Source organism: Lissotriton helveticus, chromosome 6 (assembly GCF_964261635.1).
Source record: "Lissotriton helveticus chromosome 6, aLisHel1.1, whole genome shotgun sequence".
NCBI lineage: Eukaryota > Metazoa > Chordata > Amphibia > Caudata > Salamandridae > Lissotriton > Lissotriton helveticus.
Window position 1 is genome coordinate 1041163063 of NC_136067.1, and position 23415 is coordinate 1041186477.

At 43.0% G+C, this 23415-nt stretch overlaps 1 protein-coding gene across 2 annotated transcripts in view; it reads left to right on the plus strand.

Moving 5' to 3' along the window:
• UTRN (utrophin) overlaps nt 1-23415 on the plus strand; it is a 1532463-nt gene that overhangs the window by 690443 nt on the left and 818605 nt on the right. For both annotated transcript variants that reach the window (XM_078648677.1, XM_078648678.1), the window contains one exon: nt 19269-19458. In XM_078648677.1, coding sequence (XP_078504803.1) covers nt 19269-19458 — 190 coding nt within the window. The remainder of the gene's footprint in view (nt 1-19268; nt 19459-23415) is intronic.

The following is a 23415-nucleotide window of genomic DNA, read 5'->3' on the forward strand; positions in this document are numbered from 1 at the left end:
ATTATCCTGATAAATTTAGCTTTTTTTGGGACACTTGAATGGGTTGTGTGTGAATGCATACAAAATAACAGCTTCCTGAACTAGTGTTACAGATAATTAACTTATCTGTGATTCTCAAACTTGGTTTAAACAGTGGCAGATATAGGCCCGACGTCTATCTGACTTTTGTTGCCATCATGGGAACTATTTCCTCTTGTGTAGTATGTGACTTCTCCCCCATATAGAATACGTTTAAGGTGTTAGTTGTTTGCCTGTAGTATTATAATTAACTAAAAATTAAATATAATTACAGAACTTTTTCGCAAAGCTGTTCATCCTTTTTCAGCAATGTCTTGGCATATTATCTGAAAATGAATAGTGACAGAACCTAGAAGAATGTAATACTTGTATTTTATACATTTGTTGTACTTCTACCTGTATGCTTTGCATTTTTTTGTACCCTGCACACATGTCACTTTTTCCTCACCTGTAATGCACCGATCGCTACCTCATATATGTGTGATTAAGTGTCTACCTTTTATTGCAGTATTGTACTCCTACCTGTATTTTGTACAGTTTTTGTACCCTATAACTATATCACTCCTTCCTCACCTGTAGTGCACTGATCGCTACCTCATATATATATAACCCAGCTCACTGCTATCCCTATTATGCACTGATCGCTACCTCATATATTTTGCTCATTCTTGTAAGCTGCACACTTCCACTTTTATTACTGGATTACACCGATGCTACCTCCTACATTCTGGTTATTTTTGGTTATTCACTAATGTCACTTGGCCTCCATTTAAGTGGCTGCCACTTCATATACCTTGTAAAATTTTTGTAAGCTGCATCCACTCACCGCTACTTCTGGACTGCACCGATTGCTACCTCTTATATTTTGGTTATTTTTGGCCATTCACTTGTGTCACTTTTGTGCTAAGTAACCTACGGTTGACAGTTATCTTTTGCACATTTGTATTATTATCGTTCGCCCTCCCATACCCACCTCTACAGCCATCCCAACATGGATCTCATCGGCAAGCACACATATAGAATAAATTACCCATCCACACTCACCAAAAAAGCCGCTAAACGCTTTAAACACAACTTCCTGAGGTCCCACCCTGAAACCCCCTTTGCCGACACCTACTTCTCACCGGTCAGTGGATCCCTGAACATCGATATCATCTTCCACACCTCACGTAGAGCTCAATGGAGAATAGCGTTCCTCACCCTACTCACCGTCTCCACCACCAGGAAAACGGCTCATGGCCTAACTCTCTCCATCACTCCATCCCAACTCTTCCCTGGCAGAACCACCATTACTATCTACAATAACGGGATTGTCCTAATTCAATCCACAGACAAGAACCTGGAACTACTAGACAACCTTTTCCCCAAGTTCAAAGAGCACCTTTCCAAGCCCAGGACCTCCACCCATATCTCCTCCAGCACTATCACTCCTGACATCTCAGCCCTCACCCACAACCCCCCTAACCTCGCTCAACATCAGAACGACACACACCTCACCTCTACCTCCAACACCCTAGTCAATCACCCACCTGCTGCTACCACCACACATCCCTCAATCACAGTCACAAATCTCTCCCCCTCACACACTAATCGCCCCCCTAATTTCAACACTTGGACCCCCACACATGCCACTCCCACTACTCTCTCCCCTGACAACACAGCTCCCACCCACAATCCCGCTAACCTGGATCAGCACCAGAATGACACGCATAATGACAATTCCCACCCTCTGTCCCTCCCTACTCTCAGTCCCCACTACCACCCGCTAATTAACCACACAGAGCACACCACATCTATTATTATAACTCCCCCTTCCCACGACAGGACCATCTCCAACACCATTTCCCCCCTCCCCCCACTCTCAGCCCTCACTACCCCTCAGGCTCCCCCATCACCACTAACATACACTCCACCCCGCTCTCTCCGCCTGCCACCAAAGCCCTCCTCTACGCCACCAACCTCCTCTGCATTTCATCCACTCCCATCGCCCCCATACCCTCTCTCCTCCCTAACACCAACTTGTACGCCGGCACCACGGAGCCCTGCATGAACACCAACCCACCCCCCCACCCGCATGCTAATGCACAGGTCAGCCACTCACCCATGACTTCCTCCCCCAGCACTAACACCTATCCCACGCTGGACAAGATTATGTCCTCCCTCCTCCAGCTCAAAGAAGACTTTCACACCATCAAAGAAGACATTCACACCATCAAAGAGCTACTCATCACACCCCCCAGACACACCCCACTCACCAACACCCGCCCTCTCAACTGGCTCCCCACCCGTCCCGATGACGCTCCCAAGCTACACCCCTCACACAGGACCGCGATCCATGCCCACAATCGCAACAACCGCACCCGCCGCCCACATTGGACGGTGATCCCTGCCCACAATCGCAACAACCACCCCCGTCGCACATGCACCCCTCTTTCGGATCTCGACATTCTCACCCTCCTCCGCTCCTACGACCCAGCTCCCCTAAACCACACAACCGCCACGCACCTCCCCATTCCCACGATACACTCAAAACCCCGTAGACCCCCCACACTAAACAACAGAATCTCCGTCCCGAATAACCTTAGAAAAGTCCCCCTCTCTCTAGTACCCTCTACCTCCCCTGACACACCCCGTCTCAAATGCACTCTCCTCAACTGTAGATCGGCTTCTAGACACTCCTCCGCCATCGCCGATCTCATCCTATCATTGGACCTTGACCTAATCATCTTGACTGAAACATGGCTAACTGAATCTTCTACACCTATAATGGATATTCTGGTTCCCCCCAACTACCACATCATTAGGCTTGGCAGGTCTGGCAAGATAGGTGGTGGAATTGCATGCATATACAGGAACAACCTCTCTGTTCTGAAAGTCTCCGCACCTTCCCTACGCTCCTCAACTTCCTGCGAATACATTTGCCTCGATATTATCAGTGAAGGCAAACCGATATGCTCTCTTCACGGCATTTACCACCCACCCAGAGACAACCTCACCTTCGCCCAACAAATCATGGACATGATTTCAACTAACGCCGGACGACAGCTCACCCAAATATACCTTGGTGACTTCAACCTCCACTGGAACGATCACAATGATGTGGTGGTAAATAGTCTCAAAAATTTCCTCAAAGCCCTGGACCTCACACAATTATGCAACAGCCCGACCCATGAGAAAGGTTCTATCCTCGACCTCATCATCGCCAAAGAGGACGCTATTCAACTTGAATCTATCCAACCCTGTGACTGGTCAGACCATCATATCGTCACATTCTTTATCAATGAAAAAATCAAACTCAACACGACTCAATCCTCCAGACCTAAAATATGGAAAAGAGCCCTGAAGAAACTCAACCCAGACTCCCTACCCCCGAACAGCCGTGACCTACTGCTCCCTCCTACGGGCGCTACAGATGTCCAATCCTTGACTGACCATTATCTCAAAGCCATGAGGTCAATAATTAATGAGGCTGCTCCTATGCAGCTAAAAAGAGTCTCCGCTAAAATATCCAATAAAGTAAAGTAAAGTCCACATTTGTAAAGCGCACAATCACCCGTAAGGGTCTCTAGGCGCTGGGGGGCCGTCGGGAAGATTAAGCGAGCTATTGCCCAGAGTCACATGGTGCTGGGCTGACCTGCCGCCGGAGCCGGGGATCGAACCGTGGTCCCCAGATTCCAGCGTCAGTCGCCCTGGCCGCGGCGCCACACCTCTTCCAATCCATGGTACGACGGGAGTCTCAATGAAGATAGAAGAGCCATGCGAATGGCAGAGCGCACCTGGAGAACAGCTCCCTCTGCACTGCACCTGAAAACCCTGAAGAAAAAGAGAAACGCCTACTTCAGGAAAATAAAGCGCTCAAAAGCAAACTTCTTCAGCCTCCAGCTCGACCAAGCAAAAAACCGACCAAGAAAACAGTTTGAGCTAATCAGAACACAAGCCAAGGAACAACCCCAACCTATCAGCTCTTTGGACAAAGCACCCTCCTGTGAAGACTTCGCCGCCTTCTTTACCCAAAAAACTGACAACATAAAGAGTGATCTCAGCATTGACGCAAGCCTCTACACCACTTCCAACTGCATAACACCCACCGAACTAAAAAACAATGCTACATGGTCATCCTTTGACACCTACTCCGAAGAAGAAATAAGCAAACTGCCCAGCACCTTGAAACCGTCCAATCACCTCACGGATCCCCTCCCTGCCAACGCTGTCAAAGACTTCACCCCATGGCTCCTTCCACTGTGGACTAAAATTATCAACAGCTCGCTCCAACAAGGATTCATCCCTGACTCCCTCAAAGTTGGACAAGTCACACCTTTACTAAAGAAACCTACTGCCGACCCATCCGACCTAAACAACTACCGTCCCATTACCAATATTCCCACTCTCGCCAAACTATTGGAAAAATGCGCACAACTACAGCTGACTAAACACATTGATCAGTTTGATCTCCTCAACGCTCATCAATCAGGCTTCCGAGCAGGACACAGTACTGAAACTGCTATGACCCACATAATTGATGACGCTCTACAACTGCTAGATCAAAATGATACCTGCCTCCTCATCCTTCTTGATCTCTCATCAGCATTCGACACTGTTAAACATGAGAACTTACTCGAACTTTTGAACACAAGAATGGGTCTATCTGGGACTGTTCTCAAGTGGTTCACCTCCTTCTTACACAACAGGTCGCAGAAATTCAAGAGTAACAACCTGATGTCCTCGCCAATACCTGTTTCGTTAGGTGTCCCCCAAGGATCCTCCCTATCACCAACTTTGTTCAACCTAGTTATGGAACCCCTCACCACCTTGATACAAGCATCCAATGTACTTTTTCACATGTACGCAGATGACACCCAATTATATCTCAAACTACAATCTCCCAATGACATTTTACTCCTGAACTCAACGATCAGAAGCACCCAATCTTGGCTTGCAAATAATCATCTCAAACTGAATGCTCTGAAAACAGAGTTCCTTTTGATCTCACCTCCCGCGAAGATCTCTACCACTCAAACGTGGCTTAAACAGCTAACTGCACTCAATGTCCTACCCACCATCGTGGACTCAGCAAAATCTCTAGGCATAACTCTCGACTCCAATCTCAACATGCAGCATCATATCAGCAAGGCTACTAAGGGTGCGAACTTCCAAATCAATACCCTGAGGAAACTTAAACCCTTCCTACCAGCCAAAGACTTCCAAACTGCAGTACAAGCACTAGTAATCCCGCGAATTGAATACGGCAGCATCGCCCTCTGCGGTCTCCCATTAACCACTACTGCACCCCTAAGAGCCTCTCTAAACGCTGCAGCGAGACTCATCACTGGGTCAAAAAAACACTCGCATATCTCCCCTGACTTGAAATCCCTGAACTGGCTGCCTTTTGAAGCCAGAATACATCTGAAAATCGCCTGCATGACACACAAGGCTGTACACCTGAGCTCTCCCGGATACCTCACTCAGAAGCTGTCAATCTCTGGCGGCTCTAGATACACTAGAGGCACAAACAATCTACTGTTAAAACCTCGAAGATTCAGGAAGGAAAAAACGTATAAGCGCTCTTTCTCAGGAATGGCACCCAGGATCTGGAACTCACTCCCTCCTGAAAAAAGGCTCATCTCCTCAATCACACTTTTTAAGAAAGAAGTAAAAGCTCTTCTCATGGCCAAATACACTTGAGCTTTTAACTTGGATCTGTAAAGAATCTGCACCGATCTATATTACCCAGCTCAATCCCGACGACTATGTGTTTTTCCTGTATTATTCTGCTAGATCCCTACAAATATGTGTTGTACCTGTATTATTGTTTCACTTACCTGACTATTTACTTGCATTATTGATTTACCTGTACTATTATGCTCCCTCGCGTATTCATTCTCTTGTTTGGTATTCCCTGCTTTGTAAAGCGCTCTGATATCTGCAAAGATCTTGTTCGCGCTATATAAAACTTTCAAAATAAATAAAATAAAAATCACACTAGTCGAGAAGTGAAAGGTGAGAGTGATGAGGACAGAGGTTTACTGTCCATAAGGCTGCCAAATGAGTTTTGGCTAGCATGCCTAAAAAATGTTAGACTTTTGTGTATGTAGACATTTGCCATGCGTTAGTCTAGGTGCCCATACCTTGGTTACAAATCGGTTTTGGCCACATGTGACACAGTTGATGTACACATGCATTAACTATGTATATTTCAGTCTGTGCACAGAGGATGAGGAGTTTAATTGAAATTAAAAAATAGTCAAATTCAGTAGGAAATCGTCAAAGCAGTGTATATTGTAAGTGTATATAAGCAAGGACATTGAATCCGCATTTCAAACAAATTGTAAATTATGTTATAATGAAAAGTGTGATTTCATCCTCGGCTTCAGTAGAATCAACGAGGTTCAACACTTATAGAGAGATGCTTTGTTGACAAGTAACATTACCATACCCCCACCCTAGCCAAACTAGTCTTCTGTCTTGTGTAAACTGAAGGTGTACGGAGAATGTAGGCGGAAGAAGGACAGTGGGCCAGTTATGTTTTTCCAAACTAACTTAGGGTATCTGTCCCTATGAGTATTGGAAAACGGCCAAGTCTCTCGGAGAATCAATGCGACGGAATACCAGGGGGGCTACCTGGAGTTTCCATCTGGAGGTTCCTTGCTTATATCACCTGCTCTCTGTTCTTTGGACATTTAGGATTTGAACAATTCCTGTAGGTTATCCCAGGTCAGGTCGACGGGTATCTTCCGAAGCCCATGCCATTCCTTCCTGTGCAGCACGAGGCTCTCAGCAGTTCCCCAGTGTAAAATGAGGGAACCAGGGGGGATTTCCAGGACCCAGTTATTTGTCTTTTGGACAGTATGAGGGCCAGGTCTGTAAAGTGAGGTAGGGTTTTGGAATGCTTAGGGTGTGGATATTGGCCCAGCAAACAGTGCTCTACAGTGGTTCAGTGAGGGGCTTCCGCCAAGGCCAAGTGAATTTCGGCCCAGTAGGCCTTTGGGGAGGAAGACCACCACAGCATATGAAGGAGAACCGCTGGGCTGGTGTGGCATCTGGGGTAATTAGGGGAGATTGTAGGAAATATCTTATGCAGTTTCTGTGGCGTAAAATAGGGTCTGTGGAGTAATGATAACTGAATGGATTTGAAGCAGAAGTTATGAGATATCATGTTGGGATATTCAATTAGGAAAAAACAATCTTCATCATGCAGCGCACAACCAGGATCTTCTTCCCACCGTATCCTGAAGAGTGTCAGAGAGACATGTAGGTGTCTCCGCAGGTTTTTGTGCAGCCAATTGACCAATTGCCTGCTGGTTCCCATTTCTTACACTGCCTGAATGAGGGAGTGTGTCTCTGGTTCCATCCCTGTCAGTGCCCAATGTTTACGGACATAACAAGCAATATTAGCATGTATTAGAAAGAGGGAACCCGGCAGCCCAATGCGTCTGGGTAAATTCCTGGTGGAGTCGCCATCTGCAAACAGATTTCCCACTGTGTATATAACTACAGTCTCCCAAAGTCGTAAACTATGAGATGTGAGTGGGCCCAGCCGTGTCTGTATCCCTCTCAGAGGTATTTTAGTGACATAATGTAGGGGTTTTGTTGTGTATTTGTGCGCCTGTCTCCAGTAAGTGAGTCATATAAGAGTAAGGTAAGCCGGAGGGGCGTGGTACACCCGGTAACAGCAATGTATGCATTTTACGGAGTATCAATTTCCATGTGGTATAGTTTATTTCATTCAGATGAAAGCCCACTAACCAATATGATAGCCGTTGAAACTATGCAGCAGAGGGGTTGGGCAATGCCTCAGTGTCTACAAAATTGACTGGCAAGTACAAGTTCCTGCCTGAGTAGTGGTGGGCCCCAGTATGAGGTCAGCAGCAGGGATCAGCGTGAAGAAGTACCTTGGAAGAGGCCTCAGATAGACAGGTTTGTTGTCCTCAGAGATCTGGATTTGAAGACAGCGTTCTGGGTGATGCAAATCCTCCTGGACCAGTCCTTCAGAGGGGAGCTTCATTGACTGTGTCTCTGGGAGCACTGGTAAGCAGTGGTACTTCTTTTTTTGATGCAGGCGCTTTTAACGGGGCTATCGTGCTGCACCCACCTCCTTTTACAGTTCATTTAGGGCATGTTCTACGTCCAGTATTCAGGATGCCCAGATGACTCAGCCAGCTTCATGTTGCAAATTCTCCGGGGCCGGCCCTTCTGAAGAACTGACGCACGTCTGCGTCCCCAGGAGTACAAGAAGTCAGCAGCGAAAAGTTTATGCCAGACCTCATATATAGGAAAAATTGATGTTCACTGACCCGTATGACGTCTGCCTTTGGTCCGTAGACAACAGAACCACATCTGGTTTTGTAGCTCCCAAAGCAATGTGGGGTGCCATGCACTCTGCCTAGTGGCACTGAGTCTGGTGGTGGTTCCTATATCCCCACAGACTGTCCATGAGTAACCTGGTGAGTTCCCTAAACGTTCGAACAGACAAATTCAGCATGCACCATCTTGCGGATCATGAGTGGTGTTTGCATTCCAAGGTGGATCGGGGCATCTTCATAGTGGTGAAAGGCTACCTCCTTAACCAAGAGTTAAGCAGCACAAGCATGGTGGTTGCAGCATACAGTATAGTGATCAGTAGGACTGAACAGGTCCTTTTTAGGTCTCGCCTATGCAGGGCGCATGCGATACATAGAAAGAGACCTTTAGCCCTCGGTTCACTTTTTCGCGCAAAAACGTGCAAGCGTTCCATTGCCTTCAATGGCAACGCGTGCATGTTTGGCGATTCCCTTGCGGAAGCGAGCAGCTGGCGCCATATGTTATCAATTAACGCGCCTTGCTGCTCGCTTCCGCAAGGGAATCACGCAGGCCCCCTCATCTCACCCCCTGCTGCCGCACGAGGCGCGCGCGCTTGTGCTTGTTAATGTGTTAGTCTGCGTGCTGTCGATGAACTTGTTTCTTACATTCATACCTTGTTAAGCCATCATCACAGATGAAACTCGCCAGCGGTAGGTTGAAAACACCCTCTGGCCAAGTTCTAAACCTATTTGATGCCTTACAATGTTTGCAAAAATGCAGGTGGGTGAAGTGGGCTCACAAAGGGGAGGAACTCCATACACCTGTGTCAATAGTCCCACCTCCAGTACCCTACCCACCCAGTTCAGTGCACTGCTTCTGGGGTTCCGGCAGTGATGGCTTCCTCCGACACAGGCCTCCGTGTGACGCTCTCCTTGCCTCCATACACCCATGTCAAGCGACCCCCCCTGCCCTGTCAATGATGGCTTCCTCCGACACAGGGCTCTGCGTGACGCTCTCCCTCAAAGCCCTCGCTGCCAGGTGAGCTGTGGCATGTGCTGAAACAGGTGGCATTAAAAGCAGCGGGTCCTGGAATGTGCCTCCTGAATGACTACGTGTCTGAACAGATTTGGGCTTATGCCGGTGTAGGAAGAATTTCCTAAATACAGATTGTCCTGTCTCAGAATTATTCCGTGATACACCGAGACCGGCCCGGCCCACAGGACATGTCATGAGTGCACGTGGAGCTTCAAAAGGCCCCCGCGTGCCCGCTCCTCTATCTCTGATATCAGCCACTATCCTAATGGAAAGAATGCAGTCGCTGCAGGAGCCAAATCTGATGTGTGGAGGGGTAGTGAGAACTCGAAAGCAGAACGACAAGGGTTCAGGATAATTAATAAACCGAGCAGTGAAAAAGCCTGTACGCCTGGCACATTTAAAGTGAATTTGTTACAATGTCTGTATTTAAGCTGAAGTCTTCACCCGGTGAGCTATGTGATTCTCTATTGCCGCAGATTCACATCCAAAATGATCAGACATTCTTTGGGTAAAAAAAACACTGCCTTCCCTGCTCCGAAGTGATGAATGCGTGAAAATGGCTGCCGCGGGCTACAGGGGTTGCCCCAGTGGAGGTAGAGCCCGGGCCCACACAAGTAGTCCACTGTACTGAAGAGGAATGTGGACATACCTGTAACCTGATGGTGTAGTGGACTCAGATAATTTAAATGCCTCAAAGAACAAGGAGTTTTCGCTACAAATAACAACAGGTTTTGGTACACATTGTAACGCTTCAGTGCTAACACAGCTCTACCCCCATCATAGTCTAAATCACAACTTTGAAACCACACACTTTATGGTCTGAATGATGAGTGGATGTGTTTTTGTAGGGCTGTCCTCAATGAACAACTGCAGCACCAAAAGGGGTCTCAGGTTACACACTACATCGTCCCACCACAATATCTTTTAAAAAATAGTACAATATGGAGAGATGTTTAAAAACAATTGCACATGTAGCTGTATTTCTAATATATTACCAGATTTTTAAAGTATGTGTATCATGCTACCTTTACAGCTATTTATGACAATTTGTAGGAAATGGCAAGCATTTGCAAATTATCTGGAAATGTGTGTCAAATTGTGTTTTGAGAGCAGTTCCTAATAGTGCACTTGAGCAAAACTGTAAAAAATATAATGTGATTATGCATGGAGTTGGCGGTTCTCCACCAGAGGCTTTTAGGATAATGTGTGGCAAACGTTGCATGTCTAGGTATTTTTTACTAACAAGCATTGGCATTGGCATAACCAGTTGGTCTCACTTTTGGGACCTTATACATGTTTAGTTATGCAGCACAATGTCCTTGGTGCAACAACATCAACTGTTGCATGGCTAAACACTTATAAGGTCCCAAAGGCGAGACCTATTGGCTATGCCAATGCTTGTTATTAATGTATGTTGACTGAGGTGTACAGGCTCACTCACCTTTTTAAAGTTCTGTGGCTGTGTGCTTAACTCACCCTTGGCCTACATCTGATGTAGATCGGAGTGTAGGAGTGGTAATCTGCACTGCATGTATGTGTACCTGGGAAGAGTACAGAGGTAGAGCAGTACTGTGCAGTACATGTGAGCTTACTGCATGTACTGCGTGTATGCATGCTTGCATGTAATATATTACAGGAACAATGTAGTGTAGAGCAGTGCTTATGCAATGAAACACATGTGCTGGATGTTTGTGTGCTTGTGAGAAGTACAAGAGCCGAAGGGTGAAGTGTGGTGCAGGAGAAGATTGTGGCTGTTACCATTCGCTTGAGCTCACACGCAAAAACCTGAGAATCCCTGCCCCTCCTTAGACCGTGAAGGGCACCGCAGAAGACATTGCACCCTCGCTGGGTTTTGATCGGGAGCTGGAGGATCAAATCCCCACCCGAGGAGGGAAGATTGACCTACCTCATCTTTGCATGCTGGGAGCATCTCTGATCGCTGAGAGAAGCTTCCATTTCTGCTTGAGGGCCAGGTGCTGCTGTGTGTACCACAAGCAGCCTGATTTCTCTGAACAGGATCAGGACTTGTGAGAGCCGACGCCCAGGGCCCTCGCTCTACCCATGAACACTGCTGTACTGCAGAGCAGGTAAGACTTGAACTGGGCCTCAGAGGACCTGGGGGACTCTGTGCTGATGGTGCTTTAGCACCATAAAATCTTTAGAATAATTCCTAAAGAGTCAAACGTGAACTCTTGAGTACGGTCTTCTAGTGAGCATTCCCTGGATGCGCCATCAGCGAATGGATAACAATCCCAACCATTTTACACTGTTAAGGTTTAGACAGGGATTTGCCTAACAAATGCCAGAGCCTGGACCTCAAGGGGATTGTGTTATTACTTATGAATGCTGTTGTTCCTTTCAGTGTGTTAAGTTAGAAATAAAATGCTTCTTTTTCATATAAAAGCAAGTATTTGACTTAAAATTGATTTATTGACAGTACTGTGTGCACTGTATGAGTCATGTTCACTCACCTGCATCTCCACTTCCATCCCCGGACTGAGCATTTGAATGCTCGTCCATAGCGACCACTGAGAGTCAAGTGCAGAAGGGGTACTTCACCCAGTTGCTCAGGATCCATAGTAGGTCCGGTCACAGGACATTAGAAATTAAAAGGCCTCAACTACCATGGTAGGGCCCAGTAGCCCTTGCATGCCATATTGCCCTCTGAATGGGGTTCCAACAGAATTCTTTTGCTTCCTTAGGCTTGTCAAAAGTTTGACATAATTGTTGTATCTCACTATGGAAAAACTGCTTTAAAAAAAAAACATACAAAAAACAATGTGCCAAAGGCTTGAGAGTGAATGAGAAAATGATTTGCTGGCTAGCCACTATCTCCATAGGCACTTTTGTTTTTCGACTTCATAAAATTGTTCACTTATATTGTGCAAGGAGCTTTTTGTCAGTGTTAAGCGAAATTGTGAAAATGTAAACCTGCACAGGAGCTTTCGATGCTTTTGGTAGGTTACAACATGCTGTAACTTCTTGCATGTAGTAGCTGCTAACAGCACTTGTCTATTCCTAAAATTAATTTCATCATGATGAATTGTCTGCTTATATCTCGTGGAGGAGCTGCACTTTTTAAAGGAAATATTCCATCTTGCACTAATGATTTATGGAATGGTGTATATTCAATGAACCAATTCAGAAATATGTTTCTTCCATGCGGTAGCTCATAGTTTTCAATTCACATTTCTGGACCACTGAGATCCCTATCATGTACAACTTTGAACGATGACATTTTATGGCTTGTTGATCTCACACCGAAATCAATGTGCAGCAAAGCTTAATGTGTTGATCTGCTCAAAGCAGGAGCAGCCTGTGCAAGCAAGAGCGGTGGGGATGTTTTTTTTTGGGGGGGGGGATTCAGAGACTACCATGAGGGAAAATTAAATAAATCATTAACTATCCCTCGTCCTCTGTCGAAATCGTCCACCCGGCCACACTGCTCTTACCTACACGGGCCGGGGCTGTGAAGAACTGAAATCTTCATTCTCAGGGGTCTCACTAATACAAAAGAACTTGGCACCGAAGCTGAAATATTAAAAGACATCTTTATTAAACTTAATTAGTGAGACTACGTCGCACAGGAGCCTTTAGCACCTGAATGAGGCAGTCTAAAGAATACACAACACAGAGGTCTTTTATATGCTTAGGATTTACAAACTCAGCATAAAAGAAAGGGGCAGTCCTAGCTTCTGCAAGCATACAAAATACCTAATATGGACATAAAAGATCTGCAAAATATTAGCCAATAGAAAAACATCATGTAACCAGAATGTCCCCCTTACGTCGTGTTTCTGCCCAACCCATAAGTCAATCAACTACAGCACTTATAGGTCAATCAGTAATGGCAAAACATGTCTGTATGCAGTTAGGCCAGCTAGTGCCTGAGATTGCTTTCAAAGCAAGGACAGAGGGGGGTTTTCTACACGTTGCAGTCCAAAGGGCAGAAGCACTTCATGAATAGAGCAGTCTGTGTAAAGGCAACACAAATTGAAGACAAATGTAAGATGGAGTCAAAATTAAAGCACCTCAGACCCCCCTTTTGCCATTACACAGGCAAATCCTAAAATAATTTTGCAAACATTATGTATTTCAGTGACTATTGACAATGCCAATAAAACAATAAGAATCAGTCTCCAAACACCAATTCTATACAATCGCACGGGAAATACCCAGAGTCCGTCAAAGCCTCTTCTGGCAGACTTCTATTGTCCATCAAATCCTGTTTCTGTTGTTTTCTTCCGCATGGGCCTCTACATTCAGGCCTTTCATGAAAATGATGTTACTCAGTATCCGTTGGAGTGCCTTCCTGGCAAACACTCACAGCTCACTTGAAAGTCTAAATGTCTCAATGCAGTGCACCAATATTTCCTGTGCTGCAGGCACTACAGATAGTGTGCTCTTCATTGATCAAGGGCACAGATCATCTCATGCAGACCCAAGTACTACTAATCGGGGAAGAGCAACAGACTGTCACTCTCAGCAACACTTTCAAGCTCCAACACTCTCTTATTTAGTGTCAGAGGATGCTCGGGCTGCTCTTTCATGGGCACCATAATGTAGTGCCTTTTGCCAATCTCAAATCCTCCGGTGCACTGCACTTCCGTTGGAGCAAAGGAAAAGGGGTTGTGTGGCCAAAACTCAGGCCAAGGGGCTCAAGGGACTGCACACTGTCAGAGGTTAACCAGCACATGACAGGTGGGTGGAAAACTGAAGCCTCAAAAACAACAAGGATCCTTCTCTTTCGCTCTTTGCACTGAAATTCTGGTTCTGTGGCAAAACCAGATCCTCCTTCTCTGATGTTCAACGCCTTCTGATGAAGCAAGCACAATACGTTGGAGATATCACTGATGAAGCACTTTCTGGGTGTTGGGACTGTTCATCTGTTAGCTGTCACTGAAGAGAATTAGAACTCATCTTTATCACCGTTCTGCAGGGTATCATTCTCCCTTTGACTCTGGAAGATCCCGCAGAACCTAGTGACGTAGAAAATGTGACACAGTTGTTTCCTTCAATTAAGTACAAAACAGTTCATTGTACAACAAGGGACTGCAAGCAAGTGGCCTGCAATCTTTAAAGGAGTGGCCATACGTCATGGGACATTTCTGGTCTAGAACACACTGTCATTCTCAAAGGCAATACAAAGACAAAGGCAGTAGGCAAAACAGTGCCTCTAGCCTCTTTAATTGGGTTTCCATGTGAGAGCATATCCTCTACCATCTAAGGGTAGGTAACGACATGGGAATTCTATCTGAATGGATGTCCTCACACATGGTGGCATTGTCTAATGGGGCAAACACATTTTTTCCCTCTAAATGATTACATATAGGTGTTCCTAAATTCCTTATCTAGAGCACCTCTAAAGAGAGATCACATAATACATTTTATCAGGGACATGTAGATACCTCCCTTTAAGAATTGTACATCAGGTGGACTATGCAATGCAAAAGCTAATGATCAAAATGTGGAAACAAAAGACAAGAACTAGAGAGTCCTGGTATTTCCATTATTTAAAATACATCTGCTCCATCAAAAATTAAAGCAGCAGGAAAAAGGAACTAAAAACCAAATTAGAATAGGCATTGAATTTGTCATATTCAAAAAAACGTAAGGTGTCTCCTATTGAGGTAGAAAACCAGTCTGGTCATACAAAAGGGAATTATACATAATATGGGGTCTCTGGTACATTACTGCAGTCTGGAAGTGTGAACCTGAGCAATACACCAACTGGTGAAAGGAATTTGGAAAAGGGAAATGGGACTAGGTAAAAATGAAGCCTTTTTTCCTTTATGGTACAAAGCCATACACTACTTAGGAAGCAGAACAAAACTGACTAATGTAATATAAAAATTAGGTCACCATGTACAAGAGTCACAAATCTATAATTTATCCTTACGTCCAATTCAGGATACATAATTTTAGGGCTGCCTGTTCCTTTAAGGGAAGAGGACAGTATCGTGACTAATTGCAGATGACACACTTTGATTCTGTATATCTCTTTTTTATTTTCCTTCAAATACCATTAAAGCCAAATTTGACATACACTGATGAAGTGTTGTCTTGTTTTGCTCAAAGCATGAAAAATCATATCTGTGAAATTTAGTATCAGCGCAAAAAAAACAACAAAAAACACACATATGCCAAGCCATCAGATATACGCGCTGTATTTCAAGCACAAAAAGCATAGACAAAACAATAGCATATGTAAATAAGCGGTAACACACAACACTATTGCATGCACTTTTATGCACTGGGAACCTGCAGCTCAAAACAGAATATTCAGGCCTGCTTAATTTGTCAGGCTTAAAATCCTCACCAGGAACAATTCATAAAAGGATAAAATGCAAAAATATGTAAAAGGCACGAACATTTCTGCACATAACACACAAAATATCAACTGTAACAACCATCTTTTGAAAACATGCTAAACCCTTTTAACTTTCCAAAAACTTTTTCACAGACACTCTGCGTGTCCCGTGTGCCAACACCCTTTGAGGCCCTGCTTTTCCAAGCAATAATTTCTCCATCTGTTTACACTTACTCCTAACTCCCGCCTCACTCTAAGGCTGAAAAAGACAAAAAAAACCTTCCCAACTCTTTCTAAGCTGCAATAACCAACCCTATTTAAAAACACATGATATATATATATTACTCCTGTTAGGGGCTACAATTTATTTCTATACTTAGATTATTAAAACAGTTACTGTGACTAATTTGCAGAACATAATAACACACATACCAGTTTTTAGAACAAATGCTTGTTTGCAATGGTACTCATTTCATCTACCTTAAATGGATGAAGGCTCAGTTAGGTCCAGCAAAAGTTAAAACCTTCCACCCTGATATTAAACTCAAACCTCTGCACCAGGCACATTGGCTCACTGACCTATTTAAAAGGAAACCCAAATGGGAACAACCTGCAAATTTGTATTATACCTAAATGTATGCATTTACTGAAGCCTAAAGCACTTTAAAGCTATTGTAAATGGCAAAAATGGCCACATTTTACCAAAATTCGACTTTGATATTTGGGGCACTAAAAATAAATATCCTATAATAATGTTACATATTAATCATCCTCAGAATGTTCTTTACAAATTGCAGAGATTGGACATTGGACATATCTCCTGCAAATCCTGAGAAAAAATGAGCTTTTCACGCCTGGTCAAGTGAAATTCTATATGCTAATGTCCTTATTATGCAGTATACCATACCTTAAATTAAATTATAATGCTAGGAGGTCACAGTATAAGTATTAAGCTTCATGAATAGTAAAAAACAAATTTTGTAGCACTGATTTTTATAACCCTATCAGTTTTGATAATTCCACATATTAAGGCTCTGTAATTCCTTGAATCTGACTTCATTTTCTTTTTTTTTTTTTTGTGCCACTTAGGCTGACGAACAAAGTGGCCTGGCCTCCCCAGGTCATGTACACATTGACCACATTAAACTGTAAGAAACTAACTTTCGTCACCCGAAACTGACCTGCAAAGCCAATTTCCCTGATTGATCTTAATCTGAGATTGCCAATCAATGTTCAAGACATCGTTAACTTTTTAGTTTTCTTGGACTTGCCCTATCTTGTTTCAGCATCTTTTACGGTTTCTTTCTTTTTAAATGTTTCTTCATTACATGGGTTATTTATTATTTAGCAACTGAGCCAAGAATATGCTTGGAGAAATGCTTAAAGAGAGGAAAACCCTTAATTAAAATGTCTTCCTATAATACAAAATAATGAACCTTAGTTTTGAAACCTTTTTAAAACAACATTCTGAAATGCAACGTTTCCACTGGTGCACTGAGGGGAAAATCCTGGCTAAATAAAAATTCCTGTTTATTTAGCTTGTCTCTAAGTGCTTGTAACAAGCTGGCAGTTTTTTTCAAACTAAAACATATCAATGTGTGTTCTATATTATTTTGAGTTCAGCAGGAATTTACTTCAGCTGATCTGTTTGCCTGTTAATACCTAACACAATGTATCTAAGGAAAATGCTTTAAGTTTATTTATTTTTTATGCAAAACACCCAATTTCGTTTTTGGGGGCTTTTTATTCCTAGTGAATGTGAATTTCCATTTTAGTTTGTAAACATTTAGACATCTTGCTTAATAGACTGAACACATCAAAAAGAAACACAAACACACATTTGAGCTCCTTTCAGACAAACAGAAAGGGGTCAAACACTCAGGACATACAATACGGCGCGCTTTTAGCCATGCAATTCGTGAATAGTGCCATCGCTATTCACTTACAGAAATTGCACTAATGGGAAAACCACATAGACATTTAAACACACATTTAACCCACATATCAATAATCAGGACAGAATTAAAGGACAGCCCACAGACTGTTGTAAGTCATATTTACAAGAAACGCTTCTCAATCGTGTTCCAAAAGACTGCAAAAACAGCCCAACAGACTGATGTATGGCCAAGAAGCGGAAATACACTCAATTCACTAGCTTTGGTTAGCAGAACACCAAACAAAATCGTTCTGCTTATCTTCATTCATAAAACTGCGCAGAACAAAGGATCCTTGTTTTGTATTATGTCATATTTTAATTCCCTCGGGATACAAAATCACCAAGGAAGAAATATGTTTGTAAATCTAAACCTATTTAGATATTCCCTTTAGGGGAAGCCGGCTAATCCAAACGTATACAAAGTTGGCCAACACAAAGCTCCAAATTTGCTAAGATCAGGCATCTTATAGCTCACTAATCTAGCTTCAAACGTCAATGGGCTATCTCTATCGATACACTCGTAAATATACAAGACCCTCGGTTTTTGAAAATTGCAATCTTCAAATAAAAACTAAGGACCAAACAAACTAAGTACAAAACTAAGGACCAAGCAAAACCAAGAGCAAAGGACTGGGAGCGACCCACTTATACTTAACTCTTACTTTACTAATCAAAAGGTTATCCAAATTCTAACTGTCAAGTTCTAAATGACCTAACGGTCTCTTTGGTTTTTTTTTAATACTCACGCCAAAAAGGGTTCTCAGTCAGGAGTGACATCATGTGGAGGATCAAAATCAGGAAGAGCAGAAATACACTCGGCTGCAGAGACGAAGAATCCCCAGAATCCCTGTGCACAGAGTACCTTCTTAGTAGAATCCTGTCTTGTCCTCCTCAGTAGCTTTCTGTCTCCTGACAAGATCACTCTCACAGAAAGTCACTTCTCTGATGAAGCCCGACGTTGGGCGCCATCTGAAGAACTGAAATCTTCATTCTCAGGGGTCTCACTAATACAAAAGAACTTGGCACAGAAGCTAAAATATTAAAAGACATCTTTATTAAACTTAATAAGTGAGACTACGTCGCACAGGAGCCTTTAGCACCTGAATGAGGCAGTCTAAAGAATACAGAACACAGAGGTCTTTTATATGCTTAGGATTTACAAACTCAGCATAAAAGAAAGGGGCAGTCCTAGCTTCTGCAAGCATACAAAATACCTAATATGGACATACAAGATCTGCAAAATATTAGCCAATAGAAAAACATCATGTAACCAGAATGTCCCCCTTACGTCGTGTTTCTGCCCAACCCATAAGTCAATCAACTACAGCACTTATAGGTCAATCAGTAATGGCAGAACATGTCTGTATGCAGTTAGGCCAGCTAGTGTCTGAGATTGCTTTCAAAGCAAGGACAGAGGGGGGTTTTCTACACGTTGCAGTCCAAAGGGCAGAAACACTTCATGAATAGAGCAGTCTGTGTAAAGGCAACACAAATTGAAGACAAATGTAAGATGGAGTCAAAAGTAAAGAACCTCAGCTGGCTCAAAGCCATATGGTGCTTTACATTTGTGCCAGGAGCCCCCAACAAACAGGTGCTGATTTGTGTTCCTGTCGCTGATCTTTAGGCACAAACCGTTCTCTCTCTTGTCTTGAACAGTCCTTAAAGAAGAAACAAATTTCCTTTGTTGTTTAGGGTTGGGGACAGACAGACCGCTCTGGAGTCTGACTTGAAGTCAGTGCAGGCCTCCCTGAAGGATATGGAGAGCTTCCTCAAATGGCTGCCTGAGGCAGAGACCACCGTGAATGTCTTGGCAGATGCCTCACAGCGGGAGAATGCTCTTCAGGACAGTTCCAGTGCCCGGGAACTCAAAAAGCAGATGCAGGTAGGACCACTAATGCTGTGTCATCATCTTTTTAGACAAATGCTGTGTACTCTAAAGTTGTTTGTAAAAGTTTTAAAAAAACAGAAAGGCTGTTCTCGATGCACATGGTTACATGATTCTCTCTTGCGGATTCTCTTACACGATTCTCTGTTACTGATTCATAAGCTGTGTTCACAGTGTTTGTTTGATATACCAATTTTTAACTATCCCAACCTAGGAAATGTTGTGACTTTCGGCACATGAAAGAGGGCTTCTTATTAACTGTAATATAGCAGGTTTAACACTGAATTGTTCTTCAAATAAAGTTAGGCACACTTTATGAAACTGTGTCAAGGGACAAAGTGTCCCTAATCTCCCTGATGATACAGCAGTCATGAAGAGATCATGTTTGGTGTTTGTCTTCATATCCTGCCACAGATGAGCACTTTCTTCCTACTTCCTTTATGGATTTGATCTGACTTACATGTATTTTGTATAGAGGTCTAATCAGATAGCATATCGGTGGCATGGATAATATTTTAAATTGACCCCAGAAAGAGTTCTTGAGATCAGTAGATATCAGGGTGTGGGGGGCGCAGATTGGCCAAAGTACACCTATTTCAACATTTCTGAATTTACTCCTTTATTTTGAAGATAGAAGGTTCTATGGTGGTCATGTTCATTCAATTGGCAAATAGAAACTAATTCCAATAAAACCCGAAAGAATGGTCTGCAGGATTGCAGCTCACAATTGGATAATGGATCACAAGCGAATAGTCCAAGGATCTGGTGTCCATAAATTTACTTCTTCACTGTTTGCCACTTTTGGGCAAATTAACACCACAGAATAAATCTGGAGATGGCATGAAATGAAAGGTGGGCTGATGTCTTGATTGAGCTGTGAAGTTTAACAGAGGGAGGATATGTTTGTGGTGCTGAAACTGAGGTTCTATGATCTGTGAAATAGCAGTGCTCTTGGAAATGTAAGAAAAAGGATGGGACGGATAGTGGTGGTGTAGAGCCTAATTTTTGATGTATTATCATTCAATCAAAAAAGTTTATCCACCGAGTCATGATTTATGTTAGCAGGATGTAGCCAGTCCCGCTTGCAACCATTCAAGACACTTTTGATCACATTTGGAGATGGTTCTATCAAAGTACAGAGAGACTGATACTTTTCCCCAGAATACGTGCATTCTGTGGTTTTGAAGGGCTAACTTGTGTGTGCGTTAAGATATTGCATCGATTATCAAAGTCATGGATTGTTTCCAAACGGAAATAGTTGAATCCCACTGTAATAGTCTATTTTTGTTTGACGATGATAAAGTATAATTTTGTTGAACGGAAGTAGGGAGTACTAAGCAACACTTCAAAGGATTATAGATGTCATCAACCATTGGATCGGTTCTGCATGGGGAAAAATCTTAGAACATGCACCGAGTATATGTAATTGTAGTCTTAAACTTAAAAAAAAGGTTGAAAAGAATAAATCTTCCCTTGGCTTTTGAACAGTAAGTTCTTATTTGAAAGATGAGAACCCTTTATAAGGTGAGTTGAAAAGAAAAATCTTTATATCTACGGTAGACCCCAAATTGATCGCAGTGCAACACTGGCAGATCCCAAATAGTTTAGCCATGCAGCAGTACAGACAAACCCTCGCCGTGTCTCTTGATAAGGTAAAGCAGTCTATGCAGTTGATACATTTATTTGTGGGAGTTAGCTGTGATGTAATACGATCAATATTGAGCTTAGCCCAGCAAAGACTGAGGGATAAATGCCGTTGACTCAGTTCATTGTCAAGAATGCAACAAATGTTTCGGCAGCCTGTCTTTATATATAGAATGAGACTTCTTTTTACATTGTATCTTGAAGTAAAACTCTGTATTGATGCCTGTAATTGATACCACGTTATTAAAATACAAATGATATGTATATTGCCGGTTCGCCATCAAATGTAAATCAACTTTAGATATGCTTTTCTTGCAAGACACACGCTTTGCGGCTGTACCCGATAATCTCTCTTTTCCATTATTTCTGAAGTCAGGAAATTGTGAGTATTGGAAGACGGCTTGAGTAGTGATATTGCCTTTTACACAAACGGGTAATATTAGACTTGAGCATGGAAGATTTCTACTACTTGTAGATGGGAATGGGAAAGAAAGCAGTACTGAAAATGCCACCTAGCTGCTGAGGAATATATAATAAAGATGTGTAAATTATAAAAAATCAATGCATGTAATGTAGGTTTAAAGAACTGGGCCCACATACAGAGGAAGAGCAAGATTAGTCCATTGAAGTTTGCACATTTACATGACACATTCATATACATTTAAAGGTGGAACATTGTTCAAAGATTTGAAAATACATCTGACATGAGTAAGGTTTTATGGGCCTATAAAGATGGCACCTATATTAAGGTCTGCCAGATATCTGGGATACTGCAATCATCGTATGATTAGGAGAGCTTTGAAGCACTGTCCTTTTTCAATTTGAAAAGATTTTAGAACTTTTTCAAAACATTAGAACAGTCTATGAGTGATCCTTTGCATTCCCTATTTCTGGAAATGTGTTTATATAAAAACTTAGGAGGTCTATGCCTCCGAAGGAAATACGAACAGATTCACAGAGGCAGTTTATATACTATTAAAACGGAGTGTGTTCTCTCCGTGGACGTGTGAAATTGCCAAGGAATGGCGTTTACATTATCTAGATAGGTCAAGGGACGGTTCTCTTATGGTAATATGACTATATATCTTATTGTGGATGGAGGGAGAGCTAGGGCCAGAAAAGACCTTAAAAAGCGGGTGCCGAGATAAGGTGGGACAGGAGACGTAAATTCCGAAATCTAAATTTGTTTAGTTCACAATTATGTGAGGGTGCTTTTATGCTCTTCTGAAGAGTTAAGTGGAGGGTGGCGTGTCAAGATCAGGACTTTCTTGGAAAGCTTTTCCAGGGCTTGTTTGGTCCGAAACTTGGGGGTTTGCAGTCTTCATGACATGTGGCTGCCTTTATCTCAGCTGCCACCAGAGCTGGAAAATAGACAGCCAAGCTGTGGGGGCTTGTGAGCGTGTGCAACCTCTTTAGTGGGCACGCTAATTTAATAAGCAATGGCAAAGCCAACACGTCTGGTTTGCATTGTGAGTCCTGTCAAAAATATTTTGAAATGTCTGCTGTGCTGATAAAAAAACAAAATGAGATTGTTTTCTGCATACAGTGCACCTGTGGTATAGAGAATATATTGTGTGTTTGTTTATTGTACATTTGAGATGTAAAATAATCCGTCATGCAATGGAGTTCGAGGGAAGTCCTGTTGGCAGAGCTAAAGAGCACATTATTTATATTTTAAAACATAGTTAACAAAATGTTTTCCAGACGGTTTCACTTTCAAGACAAACCTAAAAATGGGTCTGCCCTTAGAGAAGCTTATGAGGGTCTCCAATGGTTCGAAAAGTGTGGTCTTAATTAAGTTTTCAAAATGTAAGGGCTCTTGAGTCTGATTAGACAGGCATGTCTTTAAGGCGCATTGGCGATCAGTGATCTATCACTCATCATTTCATTCGGGCTGCAGTCTACGACAGAAATCCTGGCAGGTTACATTTATTTTGTTGAAACTCTGGTAATGTCAATTTAAGAGCGAATGCAATAATAAAAAAGAGTTAATATAAAGATGAGCTTTAATTAAAGCGGATTTCCCGTCAAGATTCGTGCTAAGATTATTGCAGTGGTAAGCCTATGCGGAATGACTTTATATTGCGTTGTCTATCTTTATCCATTGACCTTGTTCCATATCTGAGAGAAGGCGACGTGGGAAAGGACTCAGGCTTATTTACTTCTAGGCACTAGTCTTCCATGTGGGGGGCGGAAAGGGATTGGTACCCTGTCTCTTCAGCGTTCACGCCGGAGTCCTGCTAGTAAATCTTGGTCTCTTACTGTGACCCTAATATCTCTCCTGCCAGTTCCCCGTAACCAGAAGGGGGG